Source organism: Eurypyga helias, unplaced genomic scaffold (genome assembly GCF_000690775.1).
Source record: "Eurypyga helias isolate BGI_N326 unplaced genomic scaffold, ASM69077v1 scaffold28377, whole genome shotgun sequence".
Taxonomy (NCBI): Eukaryota; Metazoa; Chordata; class Aves; order Eurypygiformes; family Eurypygidae; genus Eurypyga; species Eurypyga helias.
In genome coordinates this window covers 34,795-54,419 of record NW_010264069.1, presented here as the reverse complement: position 1 = coordinate 54,419, position 19,625 = coordinate 34,795, and the positions used below count along the sequence as shown (strand labels likewise).

Sequence of the window (19,625 nt, the reverse complement as noted above, 5' to 3'; positions counted from 1 at the left end):
TGCCCAGCAGCTTTGATTTCTCCATTTCTCTGTTCAGAGGCCTGACACAAAATCCACCCCCCATGTACCTGGCTCTCTGGAGGACCTCAAACTGTCAGACAGAAATACATTGCTTTCTGCTCTGTCCTACAGAAAACCTGAGGACAGCAACAGTGACTCAGTATCTGGGGATAGATTTTTTGTTTTGTAAATATTTTTTTTTAAATTCTTGCTTTATAAGAGATTTTTGTCCCTATGTTCTTTTAAACTTGGTCCTTTCTAATGGGTTTTTATGTTTCCTGCTGTTCTTGATGAAAAACCTCTTCCTGCAGTAGAGTACTCCATAATTAAAAATGCAACGTTGTCTGTGGAAATAACATTTGCAACACTATACAATTCTTTTTCTTCAGTGCAACTCACATTATCACTCGGTGCACTTACAATATTTAGTCTTTTTTTTTTTTTAAATTATTGGATGAGGAAATATACAATATTAACACTTTAGCACATTAAACAAACATACCGGTTTCCTACAACAGAGACTTCTGCCTTTGGACTACAGGATAATGCACCACCACAAATGAAAAGATTAAATTTAGTCAGGAAAGGAGAACGACATTTCTCAGCGAGAAAGGTCACTAGCACGAGCAGTTCTGCTGCGAAGGGGGTGGGTTGTCTGTGAGTCGCATGCTCCTTCCAGAAGTGCCCCTGGAAGGGTCTGATTCTATACTCTCCGACATCTTTTCACAGATTATATCCACCAGACGCTCAAACACCTGCCTTACGTTGATGTTTTCTTTGGCACTTGCTTCAAAATAGTCAAAACCTGTGAGAAAAAGAAAAAAAACACAAAAAAAAGGAAACTGATGATAATGGAGATGGGTTTTAAAATACTGTTTTTTCAGAATTCACCTTAAGGTGAAGACACAAGACAATTCTTAAGCTCAGTTGATTCCCACAATCTCAGAACACTGAGCAGAAATACTTCTACAATCTATCAAGCATCAGTAAGTGTCAAAGGCATAAATGGGGCCTTACCGCAGCCCTGGTGAACACGTCTGCAGACGATACAGATCTCAATAAATCCAGGGCAAGGGAGTTGGATCTCCCTCTTCCATCATGGAGATGCCCTGGGCTGCAGCTGCTGATGCCATGACATGATCATGGTATGGCGTGGAGGCCCCCTCCGGGACTCCCTGCACCCGGCGCGACAGCGGCCGGCCTACTCTCCGGACCAGTGCTGCAGCCTGGCCAGAGCAAGGACCAGAAAGAGGAGCAATATCGTGGTTGTATTCCTTCTGCTGACCAACCTCTGTGCTTGTGAGCAAAATGCCCCATGAGTTTGGTCTTTTTTTCCCCGCTGTTCAGACGGAAAGCTTTTCAGGGTGATTAATAGTTGCACAGCTCGTGTCACAACAGAGCGCCCGTCCTGACAAGGGCCATTCAGCACTGCTGAATTACAGATAATGTTGTGCGCCTCCTACAATAATTTCAGTGTCCAGTCTAGCTGCAGTGATGAGCACGGATTCTCACACTGACCCTTTCCGATTAAAGATAAAATCCCCGGAAGGCTGGCGTTACACCGAGACAGGGATGGCACGCAGACAGCAATTCCCATTGCCTCCCGCTGACGCCCTGCACAAGAGCCGGCCTTCTCCCAGATGAGCCTGAACTCTTCCTCAGCTGGCCGCAACGCGCTGGACTGTGAAGCATTTCTTTATCTTTCTAACCCCAGGGGCCTCAAAGGCCAACCATCACCTAGAGCGGCTGTCGCTTCTTGTCTACCAGGTTATTATACTACCAACAGCAAGAGCTCAAGCACCGCAGAGAGTTTATTTCACAGTAAGCTACGTTCTGTTGTGCTTCCTTTTGGGGATATTCTGCATTGCATCAGTTTTCTTTGATTCTGCCACAAATGGAGGGAAAGATAAGTCCTCTTAACTGATCAGTCTGCCACTGCTGGTAGTCTGAGTCACCTTGACGTGTGAGATAAGAAGTAGGTATCTACCCCTATTCCAACACTTTTCACAAATCCTGGGATGATGCTTGCCTCGTTACTAAATAAATATGGCTGTCCTGCGTGAGACGAGGGTTCCATCTGCCCCACTTGCTGTCTTTGATGATGATTACGAATGTATATAAAAGGCACAAGAAATCAGAGATCTGCACTTGGATATTTGTCAGTCCAACGCTGGTTTAAGCTTTTGCTGTGGCTGAAGCTGTTTTGGTTTAGTTCACATGCAGCTCAATAACAATGTCTTGATCTGAATAGGAAATTATTTCACTGATGTTAATGTCACTGCACCAAGTTCAATAAACACGCTGAAGGGTAACCTTTATGTGAGCCATAAAGCTAGCAGTTTAAGCCGTCGACAGTCAATTAAGGGGATTCCTAACACACAAAGTAATTTCAGATAATGCTGTACACATTAGCACAGTTCATATAAGGAAAAACGGACTTATAAAATCAGGTATGTTTTTCAGCCTTTTTAGCAAGAGCTTTAGTATGTTGGGAGGCTACAGAAAAGGAGAGCACTCTCCAAAGGCTGGGTTAGCTTTTGTTCTGCTCTGCACTGGGGTATGTGTCCCCAGGGTGAGCTGGACAAGCACAAGGACAGGCCGGGGCAGAACTGGGGATTCTTCAGCCGAACAGTTTCCTACTGATGGAGTCAGTCGCTATGGTAACTGTGCTCTGTGTGTTCTGAAGTGTCCCATACATAAAGAATTCAGATTCTAGATACCACGTTTGTATTTAAACAAACAGATGAATTTTGGGGGGAGAAAAACCACTCTAAGTCCAAATAGGAGTGGGAGTTCCAGTAAAACTCCTTATTTGCTGTTACATTCTTCTGGACAAATCTTCAGCTACTAACAGTGTAATTACTCTTGCAAAACATGTGGGCGCACATGCATTCACAACAGTTTTGTGTAAGCCAGGAACCGAGTTTATTCACATTCATATTTTCAAAACCAAATTAAATGCTGAGATGTAAGAAAGAGCCCATAACTGGTTTTCCAAAGGAACCATGTCTGTGTTTGCTTTGCCAGTCCAATGTGTAGAGAATGATTATTACAATAGTGATGGGAAATCAGATGGTTTAGTTTGATATTTGCTCATTATTTGTTTATGAAGGCAGTGCCTCAAGGCTCCAGTCATGAATGGGACCCCTTTGTGCTTAGCATATGTAGAATTTACACTTAAGGCTCTAAACCTGCAGGCCTTCATGGACATGCTTATTTTTTTGCACGTGAAACATGAAAAAATAATCTGATTGCTCTGAATTCTTTGGAACTGTGACCACCTTTTTGTTTATATCACACAGGTCCCTGTCACAAAGCCCTACTTTATACTCATCTTTGAGCAGGGTTTCTATACCTTTGCTTCATTAAAAAACCAAACCAAACCACCACCAACAAATCCCGCAGCTAATAAATACTCATTATCTAAATGTAACCATAACTGGCAATTTGATCAAGGTCTCACTTTAAACTACAACAATGTACGCAGTGTGTACTGGAACTCCAGTATCCCCAGTTTAACAATATATTATGGCCTTCCAATTACTGCTTCAGAATTGAAGACAACATAGGATTTTATAAATTGAGGAGGAGGATGATGATTCCTTTGGGTCTGGTAAGAATATCTGCTCTTACAAGCTAAATAAATATTTACAGTATGCCCACTCTAAGGGTCTACAGTTAATGGAATTCAATTTTAACAGGATTTACTTGCCACTATGAATTCCTTAAAAGACAATGACAGTATAGTTAAATCTTAACACAGAAGTCCTGGTTCCACATAAAAAGTTCATAAATGTTATAATATATAATGAAGAATGATAAATAAATGAGAAATTAGGATCAGTTTACTTTTCTGTTCATTTGAAAATTTTCATTGGAATCCCAGCTTCCTCTCTATGGAACTGTTTTGCTTTTTCTATCCCATATCAATAACATAATTGGATATCTACTTGGATAGAGAAGCCTGCTACATTTTTAAAATACATTTTACTCAACTCTACAGTTCTGATGTATAAACCTTTTTTTTTTTTCTTCATTGTTTAGCTACAAAAAAACATATTTCTGCTACAAAAATCAATGTTTGCATTCTGAAAATGACTGTATGTTACTTAGAGACCTGGAGACAGAATTGTGTTCATGAAAACTTTTCCTCTTTTCATTCTACTGAGCTAATAAAAGCTTCTCTCTCCAGACAAACTTTATCTTCCTTTCATCCTCAGATATTAGCTTTACAGATACAGCAACACTACAAGAAGGTAGTATTCAGCACTAAACAAGTAAAATATGGACCTAGACTGCATGACACTTCTTAGTTGTGACACCATTATTAAAGTCTCACTGCTAGAAGGACTTTTGATCATACAAATTAAAAGGAAGGCGGTATAAAGGAGCAGAAGAAAAAGAGTAGAAGGAAACGCTTTGACTGTACCTAGCTGATCCGCCAGATGTTTTCCCTTCTCCACAGGAACAATTCTCTCATCCTCCATGTCACACTTGTTTCCAACCAGGATCACTTGCGCATTGTCCCAGGAGTAAGTCTTGATTTGTGTGGCCCTGCAGGTCAAAAAAGACAGTTACCTTCCATCAAAGTACAATCATATATTAAGTATGAAAACAACAACCGCTAATGTCAACTTAATGACAACTTCAGCATCTCCAGACTGTATGTTGATTAAAAGGCCAATGACCAAGCTTACACACAAAGCAAGAACGCAGTCTGTGTAACCTACAGCCCCACTCCATTTTACCACTCCGTAACTCTGTGGGACAGTAAAGTTTCGTGTTAAGACTTCGCAAGTGTTTCAAAGATCATGAGATCCACACGACAGGCTGATCTGAATAATTTTCAAACTCTAGGGGCAAAAAAGCATTATTCTAAAGCTTATTCTCCTTCTGCTGTAATCTGTCTGAGGAATGGCAATCAATTACATCTTTTAAGGACATTGTCCCTATAGAGAAAGCCATACGATAGATTCACACTTCATGCTAGATTTACAACTTGTAAAACACATGACAACACTAATTCAGAGCAGACAAAGAAGATGCTCATTTGCTTTAGCACATTTGCTGCAGAGTTTTAGTAACACTGTAAGAAATTTTGTTTTGAGAGTCAAACAGATGGAAGCGTCAAGTCACCTTTGCTTGAACAGGAAAACTGGTCATGGAGACTGAAAATTGCATAGAAACTTGGAAACAGTTGCTAAAGAGAAACAGAAATTTTCCAAATTGGGAAGACATGGGATCAAGGTAAGGCTTTGTGAGCTAGTATTTGAACCCAGCAGGATTAAGCAATACCTAAGGCAGGAAACAGCAGAGGCAATGACAGACAGCAAGTATCAGACAAATGCCAACTTCAATGACAGGGGGATCAAGTGCGAGGGAGCTTAGCAGGAGCCCTGCAATGAACTTAAAGCCTCTAACGCTCTCTGTGACTCATGTGTTGAAACTGGAGTGGAGCTAGCTGTGGCCCCCAGGAGTCTGACCTTACATTTGGCCTCTTTATTGTTTTTCTATGACAAAACAGAAGATTTTTTTTCCTGTTTATCCTGAGGGGTCAGTCCTTTCCCACCAGCCCCGGTGAGGTGTCACCGTGCCAGCAGCAGAACAGTATTCATCCATTTTCATCCATTTTATCTTCACCAAGTTAGCTCTATCTTTTTTTAAGACTCCCTCCTTCCCAAAGGTAATTAGGCTGCTCTGCCAGAAGCGATACTCTCCTTCCCTCATCCAGTCCCTACACACCCTCCCATTCTTTGTCCCTACTCCTCACCTCTCCATACAGGACACTGCAGTTTCAGGAAAACCTGACATTTCCCAGTAGAGCCAGAAGTCCCCTCAGATTCCCAGTTCTGTTTCGTCTGCTTGAACTCCCTTAACAATGAAGCACTTGGTTCCTTCTCTGTTGAATTAGCAGCAGCCTCCAGCTCTGATCTACTAATGATAATTTTAATTAGTTTGGGTTGCTTACTTGCCTTTTCCATGGAAAACAGCCAGCCATGTTACTCCACAGATATCTATGAAAAAGGGTGTGATTTCACTGTGTAACTTGCCTTTAAAGAGCAGCATGTTTGGACTGCACTGGAAAACATAAACCTAAGCCAAGCCCACTGCACAAGCCCAGACCCATACTGCAACAGGCAAAAATAATCAAGGACTTCGTGCAGTGGAACTCCTTACTCTTCCCAGTGTCCTCCTGGAAAGGCACTCACTCCAATCCCAATTTTAGCTCCTCCACTTTCACCCTTCTGAGTGCCTCCACGCAGACAAGCCCTGTGAGAGCTAATAGGAGTCTGTGATGAGTTTATGCGGCATGCTGGGGTTTCTCAAGGCTCACCGCAGAAAGGGATGACCTCAGAAATCAACCAAAAGCCCTGGAAGATGAAATTTCCCTGTGTTAGATTGCTTCTCTTCTGGCTCCCCTTCTTCTCTCTGGATTCATTTCAGCCCCTGGGGGGGTCTCGCATGGGGACACACTGCCAAATCTTAGCTACTTGAACAGAATTACTTAGAAAATGAAAAAGAACAAAGCAGGAAGGATCTGCCCCAGAAACTCACCCTTCTTGTTTTGTACAAGTTAGTGAAAATCCTCTCTTGCCATTTACACTTAGGAAAAAAAAAAACCAACCCAAACCCAACCCAACAAACACACAAAGTTAGGAAGAAGAATATCTGAAAGAAACCCTGATCCCTCTGCACAAAGAAACAGCAAATTTCCTGAAGCTTTTGGAAAGGTAAATAACTAAATAAGAAGGCTTGAGCTATTGAGATGTTTCAACATCTATCAGGGCAGCTCAATATACACGCTGGAAAAACATATTTCTGTGACACAGTAACAATGCTGTGACTTATTTGTGCCAAATTAACAATAAAGCATGGGGTTTATGCTTCACACTTAGAAGAAAAATAGTCTCAGGTTCACAGTTTCATGGATATATCAACAGCCTAATTTGGAGATCAGCCTTGAAGACAAATAAAGCTGATGATTTGTGAAGCCAGCTGTCACTTAAATCTAAATTAAATTTGACCAATTTTTCTTCCCTTCTATGTAATTGTCTAGATTGGCCAAAGCACAGTTTCCATGAAATTTTCTATTTACTTCACAGCATCAAATGCTGAGTATATTCTAGTTTCAGTGCAGTTTCAAATGAGGTATAAACCATTTATTTCTCTACACACAAAACTATCAAGGCAATGTCAAGTAATAACTGTCAAAGGAGCCTGCTAAAAAGATCTAGAAACTGAGCTGAAAGCCAAGAAAGCTCATTTAACCCTTTCCCTCTCCCTACAGGAAAGAGATCTTATTATTCAAACAAAATAGTTAGTTATATTCAAATGCCAGGTAAAATTCATCTTTGCTTTTGCCATGTTATAGTTTTTCTTCTAAAATAACCTGGCCGTACTCCTGCCACACGACAGTAAGGAAAATCACTCAGGATTAGCCTTTTAAGGCTTCTCAGACAACCTGCTGTACCTTTCCCAGTGAAGGAACAAGAGAACAGGTCATGTCCTAGATATTCCCAAGTACATTTAAATTGTGTGTCTTACTCTTTCTTAGCTGCTTTAACATCAGTATCATTAATTGGGGTGATTCCTGTGAATGAAAGAAAGACTGTACCTCACCCTCATATACTACCTCGAGAGCTTGTCTAAATACCTGATATACAGCCATGACCGTCCTCATTCAGGAGGAAGAGTGCCTTTCCTTGGTTTAGGTGAGTTAGTTCTGAAGTGACACAAAGCAAGCCAGAATCCTCTTCAGGACATCCACCCATAAGACAGGTGTGGTAAAAAGATCACCCAAGGAAGGAAACATATGGCAGACTGGAAGAGAGAACTCTCATTTCCCTTGCAGGCAGGTCAAGAGGCTGTTAAAACAGCCACATGTCAATGAGCCAGAGAGGAGCGGTAACTTGCACCACACATAGGTGGGGGCTGTTTTAGAGGGGATGTTGGATCTTCATGAAAAGGCTTGGAGAATAACTAGGCTAGTGAGCACAACCTGCTATGGCAATTTCCCAGCTCTAGGGAGGATATGAGCTTGAAGGTGCTGGAGAGGTCTAGGAGGGAAAAGACGTCTCTGATGGAGAGATGACTTTGCACAAGGCTACCTTCCCATCATTGGAAAGATGAATTCTGACATCTCTCTGCACCCCTGTGAGCTCAACAGAAGGCAAGAGTTTGCGACTGAGAGCTTACTTGGAGGACTAGGTCTCTGGTTCAGCTGTTTTTTCATGCTTTTGGCTTGTTTTCTGTAGGGAACTCTGCAGGAAGAGATGGTACAAGAGAAAGCAGTGAGATGGGCTGAGGCTCATGTTGACAGCCTGCTTACACAGCATCTTAAAAACCCTGAATCACTAAACTGCAGCAGGCAGGGCACCAGCAAGAAGGAACCAGCTTTAGGGCTGGAGAATGTCCTAGGGTAAAACACACAGATGACTACAGTACACAACTCGACCCATTCCAAGGTTTTGTGAATGGGTACAATTTTAGGACTGAGGAATTACATTCAGGTGGGAAATTCTTACCCGCTAATGAGAATGGACTAGGATGGACAGCAGCCAAAAGGTAGTGGAAGGGACTTCCTATTTTATTTGTTGATGATTTTCTTGAGGTATCCTCCTAAGCTTGCTGGTATTTGCTTTATGAACCCAGTCCCATGATAACATGGCAGGAGGCTTACTCATCTTTTTATGCCAGAGACACACTCCAATTCCATCCACACATGCTATTTAAGAAATCACTGGGAAGGTTAACAAGTTCCTTACTGGATTTAATTCACAGAGTACTGCTGATTTCTTCTCAATGTCTAAAAGTTCAGTCGATCTGCTGCATCATGCTGCCTTTATAACTAAATATTCAACTCAACAGAATTTTTTCTGTACTGTGGCTATACACTGAAAAACACATCACTAGCCAGACTAGGATAGCAGGACACTTTGAGAAAGAATGTGTAGGACCAATTACTTTCATTTCTGGTCTAAGAAGACCTGGGATGAGCTTTGCTGCTAGCTTTTGCGCATATTCTAGGAGGATGCCCCATTTAATTTCAGTGAGGGTTCATGTATGGTCTTAGAACTAGTGTGGTTTGTTGTAGCCTTACCTAAGCCTCTGCAAGCAGAGAGGCAGCTCATGTACAGGGCCAGACACCTTCCTTGCAAGGTAAAAGGCAGCTTGCAACTGCCACTTCCTGGGAACCTTGGAGCAACACTACTGAAGGTTCTTCAGTGGAGAAGAGGTGGTTCAGGCACTTGTCCATCTCACGTCCCAAACCTCCTGCTTCTCACTCTTACCCAGGTCCTCCCTCTTGGGCAGAGCAGGAAGGCATCTGCAGGACTGCTAGGGCTCTGTTTTACCATCAGACATGCTGCTGCACTTGACCTGGAGAAGGGACTAGGCTCAAGGAGATAAAGGCTCTGAGCTACAAGAGCTCACGTAGTAGACACCTTAATTTTCCAGGGAGAATACAGTTCCTGACTGAAGACCAGATCGATGTAATGGATTTTTGAAGCATAACTCTATCACCCAGCATGATGAAAAAAACCTAAAAATATCCTACCTACTTGCTGTGCTAGCGAATGGCAGAGGCTGATACAGCAGCACCAGACAAAAGCGTTTGTTTCCATTTCTTGTCCCTTCGGAAGTTTAGAAATCGATTTTGAAGACTGGGAAAAAGCCATCTCTTAGCTGCATCACCACTAGAGGACTCTGCTGGCACAGCCATGCTGGCTTTGCTGCAGCCCTCACCTCCTCTCCCGTGGACAGGCTTCAGGAAGGAAGGAAATGGGTGACACAGGCTGATTTTATCTGCCCCACTACATCATTTGGGCTCAGAATCTTATTCCTGACATGCAGAGTAAAATACCAACAGTGATGGTTCCCCTCTGTCCTTTGGCTGATACGGTGCTCTTAGCAGAGATGTTCATGAAACCCCTTTCCCTCTTCCACCACTGCCTTTGAATGGAACAAATGTTAGACCACTTCCAGTTCAAAGCTCCAGGTTAAACTTTGCCTGTGCAAACTTTAAAACAGTAGCTTATAGTGGCAGCTCGTAGGCTGAGATTTCATATTCTGGGGCTAAGTTAAGACTGCTAAGTAAAAATTACCAGAGAGGAGCCAGCAGACAAGCAGATGAACTGGTCATATATACCTTGTTTCTTCAGGGAACCAAGCTGAAAGTACTGAAGTTTGGTGAAGAATATTGCCCTAGCTCACAGGCCTGCACTCCTATGGAAAAAAATCCCTGTGCAGGCACTTGGAGCTTCATCTGAGCTTGGTGGAGGGTGTGCCTCAGCTTCATCTGAGCTTGGGGGAGGGTGTGCCACTGCAAGAACCTGGTTTTGGCAAAGCTTTTGGGTTTGTGTTTCTAGCAAGGAAAAAATTTAACCCTCTATCATTAGATACTGAAGCACAGAGGAGGGAAGGCATTGGAATTCACCTCCTGCAGCATGGTGTCACGATACCGGAGATGGGGTGAAAGTTTTCTTGTCAGTCAAAACCATTTCCTGGCTTTTTGTCATCGGAAAGTCCAGAAAATCCTTCTCCCCCATCCCACTATTCCACACTGAGCACTGCCTTACAGAGTCGTTCAGGTGCTTTCTGTAGTCAGTGGTAATAGATGGGCCCCTTCCAAGGGGTATGGTTACTTTCTGCCCTAGACCTTCCTCTTCCTCCACCTATTACAACTCAAACTAATTTAAACTTCACATATTTTAAACAGCTAGAGTTAGATTTTTATTTATCTCAAGTTAGGCGAGGTGAATACTGTACCATGTGTCTACACTTGTAGGTTAAAAAAAAAAAAAGACTTTTTAAAGGTGTTTTGGTAAGATTTAGTCTTATTCGATTTTTTAAATGAGATTTGACTTGAACAACCACTGTTAAACTGGATTGTTTTAACAGCATAGCCAGAAATCTCATAAGGTCAAATAATGCATTAAAGGATTAATTTCTTTATAATAAATTAGAACTTTTAAAATCAACAATTTTGACTATAACTAAATTATAACTTTTTCATTAAACTGAAATTGTAGAACTTTTTCTAAGGAGAGTTTAAAAGCAAATAATTTATCCCAGAATTTAGATGAAGAGGAAAAAATACAGTGATGCAAAACACTCCAGAGGGTGGGATGTCTAATGTTCTCAACAAGCAATTGCAAGGAGAGAATTGGCCAAAAAACCAAACAAATCCAACAACAACAACATTTCATACCAGTCCTGCACTGCATTGAAGGAGTCTTCACTGGTGATATCATACATGAGGATGAAGCCCATGGCTCCTCGGTAGTAGGCTGTAGTGATGGTCCTGTACCTTTCTTGTCCAGCTGTATCCTGAAGCAGAAAGGAATATTTAGACTTTAAGACTTCATTTCTCAGAAACAAGAGTTGTAGTTAAGTCCTGTATCTAAAATAAGGCAACCATTTATTGTTATTGTACATTTTAAAATTCTCATTTGCTCCCAACTGAAATGAATTCTACTTACATTTTAGCATTAATTGGGCTTTTGAATCAACTGTGATTTGTTAAATGCATTTTGACAGACGTACTATTAAAAAAAAATCAAAGATGTCAACCCTTTAATTGCTCTTCTCTGCCTCAGCCTCAATGCAATAATAAAATGTTAGCAGAGTTCACTGAAAGCTGACACTTCAAAGCAGAAGCAATAGAAAACAGTCCAGGACTCTACCAGCCAAAAGACCTTTACGTGTTGCAATTCAGTGTCACAGTCAGGAAGATGTCTTTGAGGTAGATGCTGTAGGTGACTCGGTTCTTACCCGAGGTTAGAGACAACAATTAAAGACTTGATGCAATGAAAATAATTCTACAGAGTGAATTTAACATGGAATATCCCAATCACGATGTCCAAGGTACACATAGTAATTTGAGATTTACTAATCCTCTTCTGTCGGTTCAGCTTAATTCTCTTTACCTGCAGAGCACTGTAGAACACCTCTACCTGCAGCTGTCATTTCTATGTTCAGCCTGACAGCACAAAGGTGGAACTCGGCCATATACAACAGAAGAATTTCAAAAGCCTTGTGACAGCTGGAAAATACATCAACTACCATCTGCTGGATGCCAATAGCATTTATTCCTCACATTTCGGGTGCAGGTTCTTAAACTGAGGAATATTTCTACCTCAGATCAACAGTTCTGCCGCTGATCCATTCCCTCTGGACCTGCCTTCTGAACCAAGGAGTGAAGTCATGCGTTCAACACTTCTCCCATTCAGGAGGCGCCTATCATTTGAACAAACACATTTCATCCATCTCTTGGGCAAACGGCAATTCTGCGAAACAGGTGCAGGGAGGCAAAAGGCTTTACCCCAAAGCTCATGTTCAGCATACGGTGTTCACTGCCAGTTACTCTTATGGGTTAGCAGTTCTGAAATGAATGGTCCTGGAGTCCTCCAAAACCTATACTTAAGAAAACATTTCCTGCCACTGGTTTAAAATATGATTGAAGTTTCTCTTTGCTAGAGAAAAAGACCCTAAAGAACTTATTAATCATATAGCTAGTTGGAAGAGTAAAATAAATCCATGCAGAGGACTCTTGCAGGAGTATAGAGCCAGTTTCTGATCAGCACAGCACATCACCACCACCCCAAAAAACACACAAGGTGCAGTGGGTGGGAAACTTCTCAGCTTTTAAATCCTCTTGTCCCTCATTCCTATTCATGCAGCTTTGGTTTTGCTGCATGCAAGAGAGAGCGTGCAAAACCAAAACACATGCTAGCCAGTCTATGAAAGGGGAAAACATCAATGATCGCCTGTTGTTCCACACCAGAATATCACAGAGGGTCTCTGTAGGAGGAAAGCACTTGTAAATAAGCTCCCTGCAGCTTGCTTAAAGGGCTCTTCCTGTTGCATTACCATGAGACTATCCACCGCTGTAGCACACAGTTTCCCAGTGGAGAGATCATGCAGCAGGCATCTTGCTGTTTCTCCACCACACTTCTGAAAAAGAAGGGATTTTTCCCCTGAACCCTGTACATTTATTTCAAGACAGGGTAGTCCATTGCCTGATCACGGCGAGTCATTGTGCGCTGACTGAGAGTCCTCCTGTTCCCTCCTGACAGCAAGTAGCAGGATGAGGTGTACTACACCTCGCAGCCCGAGTGACTATTTCCTCTCCTGCCATTGATACTCCATCTCAGAGCACTCTCATATTCACTGACACCACATCCTCACTTAGCTGCTGAACAGCTAAACCAGCCCTGCCAACTAGATCCTGACTGTACTTCAAGTGGGAAAGGTCTCAGCAGCAACAGCACTGTTCTGTTTATTCAGAGACACGACAGTTGCTTTATTTTAGCCTGATGTCCCGAGGACGTGAGGCTTAGCAAATCATTAGCTTCCACATGTACACATGTATATGCTCTGTATAACTTGACTGACTTCTGGTCGATTTTGACCGAGGGGAAATGCTCTCAAAGGTATGTTCTTACAAATGTCATGAAAATAATTGAAAATAGGTGCAGAAGAGAGATCCTAAGCATACCTTAGCTGGGGAAAAAAGCTGAAGTGCAATGCTTATCTTTTTCCAACACAAAAGGATGCACAGGAGAGAGGCTTTCTTGATGCCTCATTAGGAGAAAGACCTAAATCGGTATTAATAAATTCTCAGATCCTGCAACCAACAAAAAGAAATAACTCCATAGGAAGTCAGGCTTCTTCATTTCTCATGCTCACAGCGTTATTGTTTTACACATGCATTCCCAGGTTCTTCTATCTCCCAAACCTCATCTTCTGTTTTCTGATCTTAACTAGTGCTCATTTTAGCCTAGGGCATGAGGCTGCGACCAGGCAGTAAGCAACTGCAAGACACATTGTCCAGCTACATGCAGAATTATTCGGAAAGAAATTAAATTTGACAATGGCTCGGAGCAAGGAGTTAGCTCTGAGGATGTACACGCAGGCTGTCCTGGGAAGCAGCCCCCAAGGGACTTCTGAGGGTGGCTTCCAAAACCTGCCATGGTACCATCTCAGTGCCTCGGCTCAGTGTGGAACTGGACTCGGCCCACTGAGTTCATCTGTGTTAAAGGCAAATTAAAGCTCTGAAATTTAGTAATTCTGGATTGTGAATTTCAGTATTGTGTCCATGAACCCCTTGTGTGGGGGGGGTGGGCCCTGATATACATATAAACTATATGTAATATAGTAATATGTAATATAATTAAACATATAAATGTTAGCGAGAGACAGGGATGTGGCCGCAGGAAGTACAGAAGCCCAAAGGGCGACATGCGTTTGCTTAGTCTTCACCTGTTCTCTGGCGGACAACTTCCCTCATTAGGATGGCAATTTGCATATTCATTAGTCTATACTTAGGTGCCTGCCTTTTCAGGTTATCAAAGGGGGTGAGGAGTGGGGGGATGGCATCCTGTATTTCACAGTATGTAAAGTTTGTTCATAACCTTGCCCTGGAGCAATGTGGTACAACGCAGAGATGTGATTCATCTCTGATGTGAGTCACTGACGGATGCCTCGCTGTGTTTTACTGTACAGGTACCAAGGATGTCATCTCCCCTTAAAGGTCTTTAACTGCCTTTCTCCACATCTATTTGAGTCTTTGTAATATCACCCTGAAGTGATTTTATTTTTCCCTCAGGTTACGTTAGCTTCTTAGACAGCTATAAACTGGCTTCGTTTTCTTGACTCGCAGGATGTTTTATGCTAGCTTCAGTGAACACCCCCGACCCTCACAGACACTGCGACGTAAATAAAATAAACTGCAAAATCTGACCTCAGTTTCTTCAGCATTTACAGTACAGTTTAAATACCCTTACAGCAGTTTAAATACCACAACCTGGTAATTAGGCATTCAGATTTTTACGTGCAAGGCATTTATCTAATGAAGGAGAAAATAACTGATGCAGATTGCTTCCCCACCCCCCACCCCAAGCTGCTTGCAAGATTTCCAGGTAGACCACAAACTCCTTAAAAGACAAGTAGATGAAGCACAGGCAGGGACCAGCAGAAACTCGGTGGAGCTCCAATTAACAGTCTAGCAAATGCCTAGGAAGAACAGCCTGCGCCTTCAGCATCCAGAAGCCTGTTTGGCTGTCCCTGATGAGCAATCAGAAAGCTGGGTTGTAACCAAGCGTGGAAGGGTCTCTGTGAGGTATATTTATGTGCTAACCATCCTGCTCTTTCCTAACTTACATATGCGCCTGTCCTCGATACAATTAAAAACCCCAGTAGACCATTAGTTGGTAGCTTGAAACAAAAATCTGAAGGTTTTGCATTAATGAGCAATCAAAATTCAATGCTCATCAGAGCATAAAAAGACCTAAATGCATTTGCATTATGTGCAGATGCCCTCTATTCACAGGATCCATCACCTAAACACTCACAACAGGAGCACAGCTTAAGTTTACTTGGCTGTCTCAGCACAAACAGCAAGGTACTCACACAGATAACATACTTGAGCATCTCAACAGATACTTTTTGCCGCAGGTCTGAGAAATTGGAATCCCTGGTTCTGAACCATTATTTTTCTAGTGAAGATTTCCAGCCACAAGTTTTTCTGTTCCAAATAAAACATCACTGAAACTTCTTATCTGCCCCGGGTTTAATCCCTTCAGCACCATGACTGTTTAGCAGCGTATGTGACAATCAGCCTCTAAAGAAATAAACCTTTTGATTTTTTTTAAAAGGATTATGGTTTGAGTTTGGGGGTTTTTTTAAGAAGAGTAATAGATAAGAGTCAGTCACCTGTTGGCAGCTGGTTGGCAACAATTACAGGATGCATGTACTCAGCATTGTCCTTGTTTAGGCTGCTCAGTGTCAGAACAGAGGCCACGTCAATCCCAATAACCAGCAACAACCACAATTTTGGGGCTTCATCAGCTGTGGCGAAGGAGAGACCTCTTCCCCCTTCCTTGCTGTTCAGCGTCACACCATGACACCTATGCTACAGCTTTTTGCACCTCGTTTGGAGCTTGGTGAGCCTCGGAGACAGGATAACCGACTTGACAACCCATGGTTGTAGGGGCAGCAGGGTGTTAGACACCAAAGCATCAGGAAACACCCGACTCCTTGCAAGCACAGCTCAGTTCTCTCTCCACAAGACTGGCCATCTCAGCTTCCTTTCTCTACAACACAGCCTGAATAAGCAAGAAATAAAGGCACATCCTGAAGGCAGAGGGCTAAACAAAAGTCACCTTGAGAAATTTTAAGGGGGAAAAAACACATCCCACCAAGAACCACAGGGATGAGTGAAGAGGGTGACCTTGGGCCAACCAGTATGTGCCATTAATAAGAGAATGCTAACATTGTGCTTACTGTTCCTGCTGTCAGCTAGAAATAGGAACAAACAGGCAAGCAAGATGAGTCACTGGTTAAGGCATGGAAAAGACGTGATGTCATGAAAAACCTGTGAAGTTTCAATTGCTGCCAGGAGCAAAATAACACCTGGTTCCTTCAGAGCTCAGCTCTGATTAAAATGCTCCTGTTCAACAGATCGTATTAAGCATGGTTTTTTCACTCTCTTGTTATTGAGTGCTCCCATTGCCCAGGAGTCACTGGGAACTACTCAGACACATTTAGATACCTTGAGAGCCAGTTTCATTTGAGCAATATTAGCAATATGCATCAAAACATTTCTGTTGGGAAAAAAAACACAACACAAAAAACCCCTGTCTTTTTTGATGCAAGGCTCTATCCTTTTAAAGTGTTTTTAAACATCTCCTCGCTATGGCTACCTTCACTTCAACTCTTCCCAGGCAATAAAACCAGAAGCCTTGGACAATTTCAGTACCACCAGTTGCAGAAGCTTCACTTTTCCCATCCTACTTTGCTTATTCTGTACAGAAGCTCCTACCATCCTCTAACATTACAACATTAACGGCTCCCACCAGGAAGACAGAAATTTCACTGAAGGAGACTTTTAATACAGGCACAGCCTAAAAGGCTCACCAGTGTCTGGTCAGTCATCAGAGGCCTCAGTCCTCCTGGACACACACACTTTTGAAGTTGAGTGTCCTTTCAGGTGTAGCACTGCCTTTGTTTTTCTTTTTAAAGTTCTTTTGTAAACTGATGGACAAGGAGGAAAAGTTAGTGTAGGTTGACCTCATCCACTGTTAAAACATTTCTGGTGGTTGGGAAGCCCCAGCTCTTTTAACTTTGCCTAGCAACTCCACACCGCACAAGACAAGTGAACCACTGAAAATGTAACAGGGTGCATTTGCTCAGCAGAACGTAATTTCCAAATTGGAATGAGGCCACGGTACTGTGATTAACACTCCTGCTTATGACCTAGTAGGATGTTAAAAAAGTTATTTCCATTTTCCTAGGTGCCTTGAGATTGTAATGAAGATTAGCAGCAGTTACCGCTCCTGATGTGTCAACTGGTAAGGAGGACTGAAATAGGGATGCTTGCTTACGGACATTATCTGCTCTTCTCATCTTTCTGTAGGTTGAGTTTCTTTGCTAGAGTATTTAAAAGACAGTGGCTGGAAAAGAGAAATGCCAGGAAGAGAGGTACACACAAAGATTAAGTTCACTGCGCACATTTCTTAAATCTTACAGAATTTAAAAGTCTTATTTTTCATGACTAAGAATTAATATGAAGATTGCTCTGATAATTTTTTATTCTTCCTGGTCCAGTTATCTTGATCAAAAAACAAAGATATGCCAGTAATAAAAATACGTAGCATACGCCTACTTCCATTTTCCACTTCTCTAGCTGCAAATAAGCAATGGAAGGTAACAGCAAACAAAGCTCAGAGGTATGATGCATTCGAAAGCTCATCCACTGCCAGCAAATGATAAAACCATCACTGCTACGATAAAAAAAAATTTAAGAAAAACATTAGGAGTGCAATCCTAGAATAAGAAGCATTTTAGGCACTAAACGCATTTTTATATAAAATGCCGGTTTTGCGAGATCTCTTTAGTTGTCCCACATATATCCTTTAATCCTGTTAATCAGCCACTGTAAGAACAGCTGTACCAAGCACAGATGTCTGAGCAATGTTAGCCACTGTAAGCGTTATTAATTAGCTAGGGTTGTTGAGAAGCAGATAAATTAATCACAGCCAGAGTACTTCAGAAGCAGCACTACAGTACTGTGAATGACCAAGCGTGGACATCCCAAATGGTCCTGCAGTGGACAGACATGCTGCAGCCCAGCTACCACCGTGTGGGTCCTAACAGCAGTCTTCTGACCCATAGAGATGCACGGCAGGAAGGAAAATCGCAATATATTATGAATCAGGTGCCAAAAGAACAAATGCAAGATCTCTGAGGAGGAAGTTAAATGATCTGCGGTACAAATCTGTCTAAACTCAGTAGCCCAGTTCTTTGATCTGCAAAGGAACAAGCACAGGGGAAGGGAATTAGCATTATCGTGCTATCGGCCTCCCTCCCCCTCGAATGCACACAAGCTAAACAGATCAAATCCCAGCTCTGAGAGCAGCAGAACAAGACCCAGACTTCCTGGAGCCTATTTCTAGGTGATCCAATGTCATGGTAACCAGCAAGAGAGGCAGGCAGCGAGAGGGGCTGTGCAAGGCTGGGCAGCATCAGGGTGGTGGCCAGCCCTGACCACAGCTGGACCACTCTGGGCAAGACCTTCTGTTATCTCATTTACCAAGCAAGTATTTATGTCTGAAGGTGTTTGTGAAGCTCAGTGAAAATGTGCCTGGAAGCCTTGTTAGTACTCCAAATCCTAAGAAAACTCTGCTACGAGCATCACTCAGGGCTTTTTCTTATCAAGGGAAGCTTTCAGCTTATTTAAGTAGTGGATCAGGGCTAAATCTGAGCCTCATGCTTCACGTGAGCCCCCTAGAGATGTTATGTCAAGGGGGTCAATTCTAAGGCAAAGTGCTCAGAAATTCTGGGAAGGTGTTTATGATATTTCTAAGATTAAAATACCAAATCAAATTACAACCGTGAGGCAAGAACACCTGCTTTAAATTGAAGGGCAGCAGCAAGACAGAAAGAAAATAACCAAGCATAATTCATATTAAGAACTGCACACCAATAAAAAAAAAAAATTCTTTTAAGGTCTTTAAAACTGTATATGTAGTTTTTCAAGATTTGGTGGAAATTAAGAGTTGACTGGGCCATTTCCAATTTATTATCTCCCAAATTAGGAAAAATGCCCCAATGCTGAATTCAGGTGTGCATTAAACAAAAATATACAGACATTTAAGGTTCTAGAGCTCAAGAAGGTAGAAAAACAATAAAACCCAAGAACAATCTGAAGTTTGTAAATCAGAAGGTAAAGAAAAAAGGAAAAGAAAAAGTTATGTATCTTACTTGAATAGAGTTTGAGTAGAGGTTTTTGTTTAAATTCAAAAAAATGTAAAACAATCAAATGGAATTTGAAATTTTCCAAGTAAACCCACATCTCTGCTGAGAATAGAAAAGAAAACTTTCAGCTAAAGGACAGCTATTTTGGAGTAGTCGTAAGCATCTCAAAATAGAGGCATAGAATTGAAGTTCTTTGTCAACCACAACAGCATACGCACGACGATGCTCAGTAACAGCACAAGACAATAATTTGCTACCATTTACCGTAATATTTTCTATTACAACCACACAGCCCAGATGTTAGAACTAGGAATGTCATTGTGTAGCAGCTGCAGATGGCTCTACGGCTCCCCTGAGTTTTTCAGCAA

At 42.1% G+C, this 19,625-nt stretch overlaps 1 protein-coding gene across 1 annotated transcript in view; it reads right to left on the bottom strand.

Moving 5' to 3' along the window:
• Positions 1-355: 355 nt before the first annotated feature.
• LOC104513057 (ras-related protein Rab-3B-like) overlaps positions 356-19,625 on the bottom strand; it is a 44,308-nt gene continuing 25,038 nt past the window's right edge. Inside the window, exons 2-4 of the mRNA XM_010156285.1 lie at positions 11,210-11,328; positions 4,430-4,554; positions 356-805 (exon numbers count right to left, since the gene is read on the bottom strand). Coding sequence (XP_010154587.1) covers positions 618-805; positions 4,430-4,554; positions 11,210-11,328 — 432 coding nt within the window. The 3' untranslated portion in view covers positions 356-617. The remainder of the gene's footprint in view (positions 806-4,429; positions 4,555-11,209; positions 11,329-19,625) is intronic.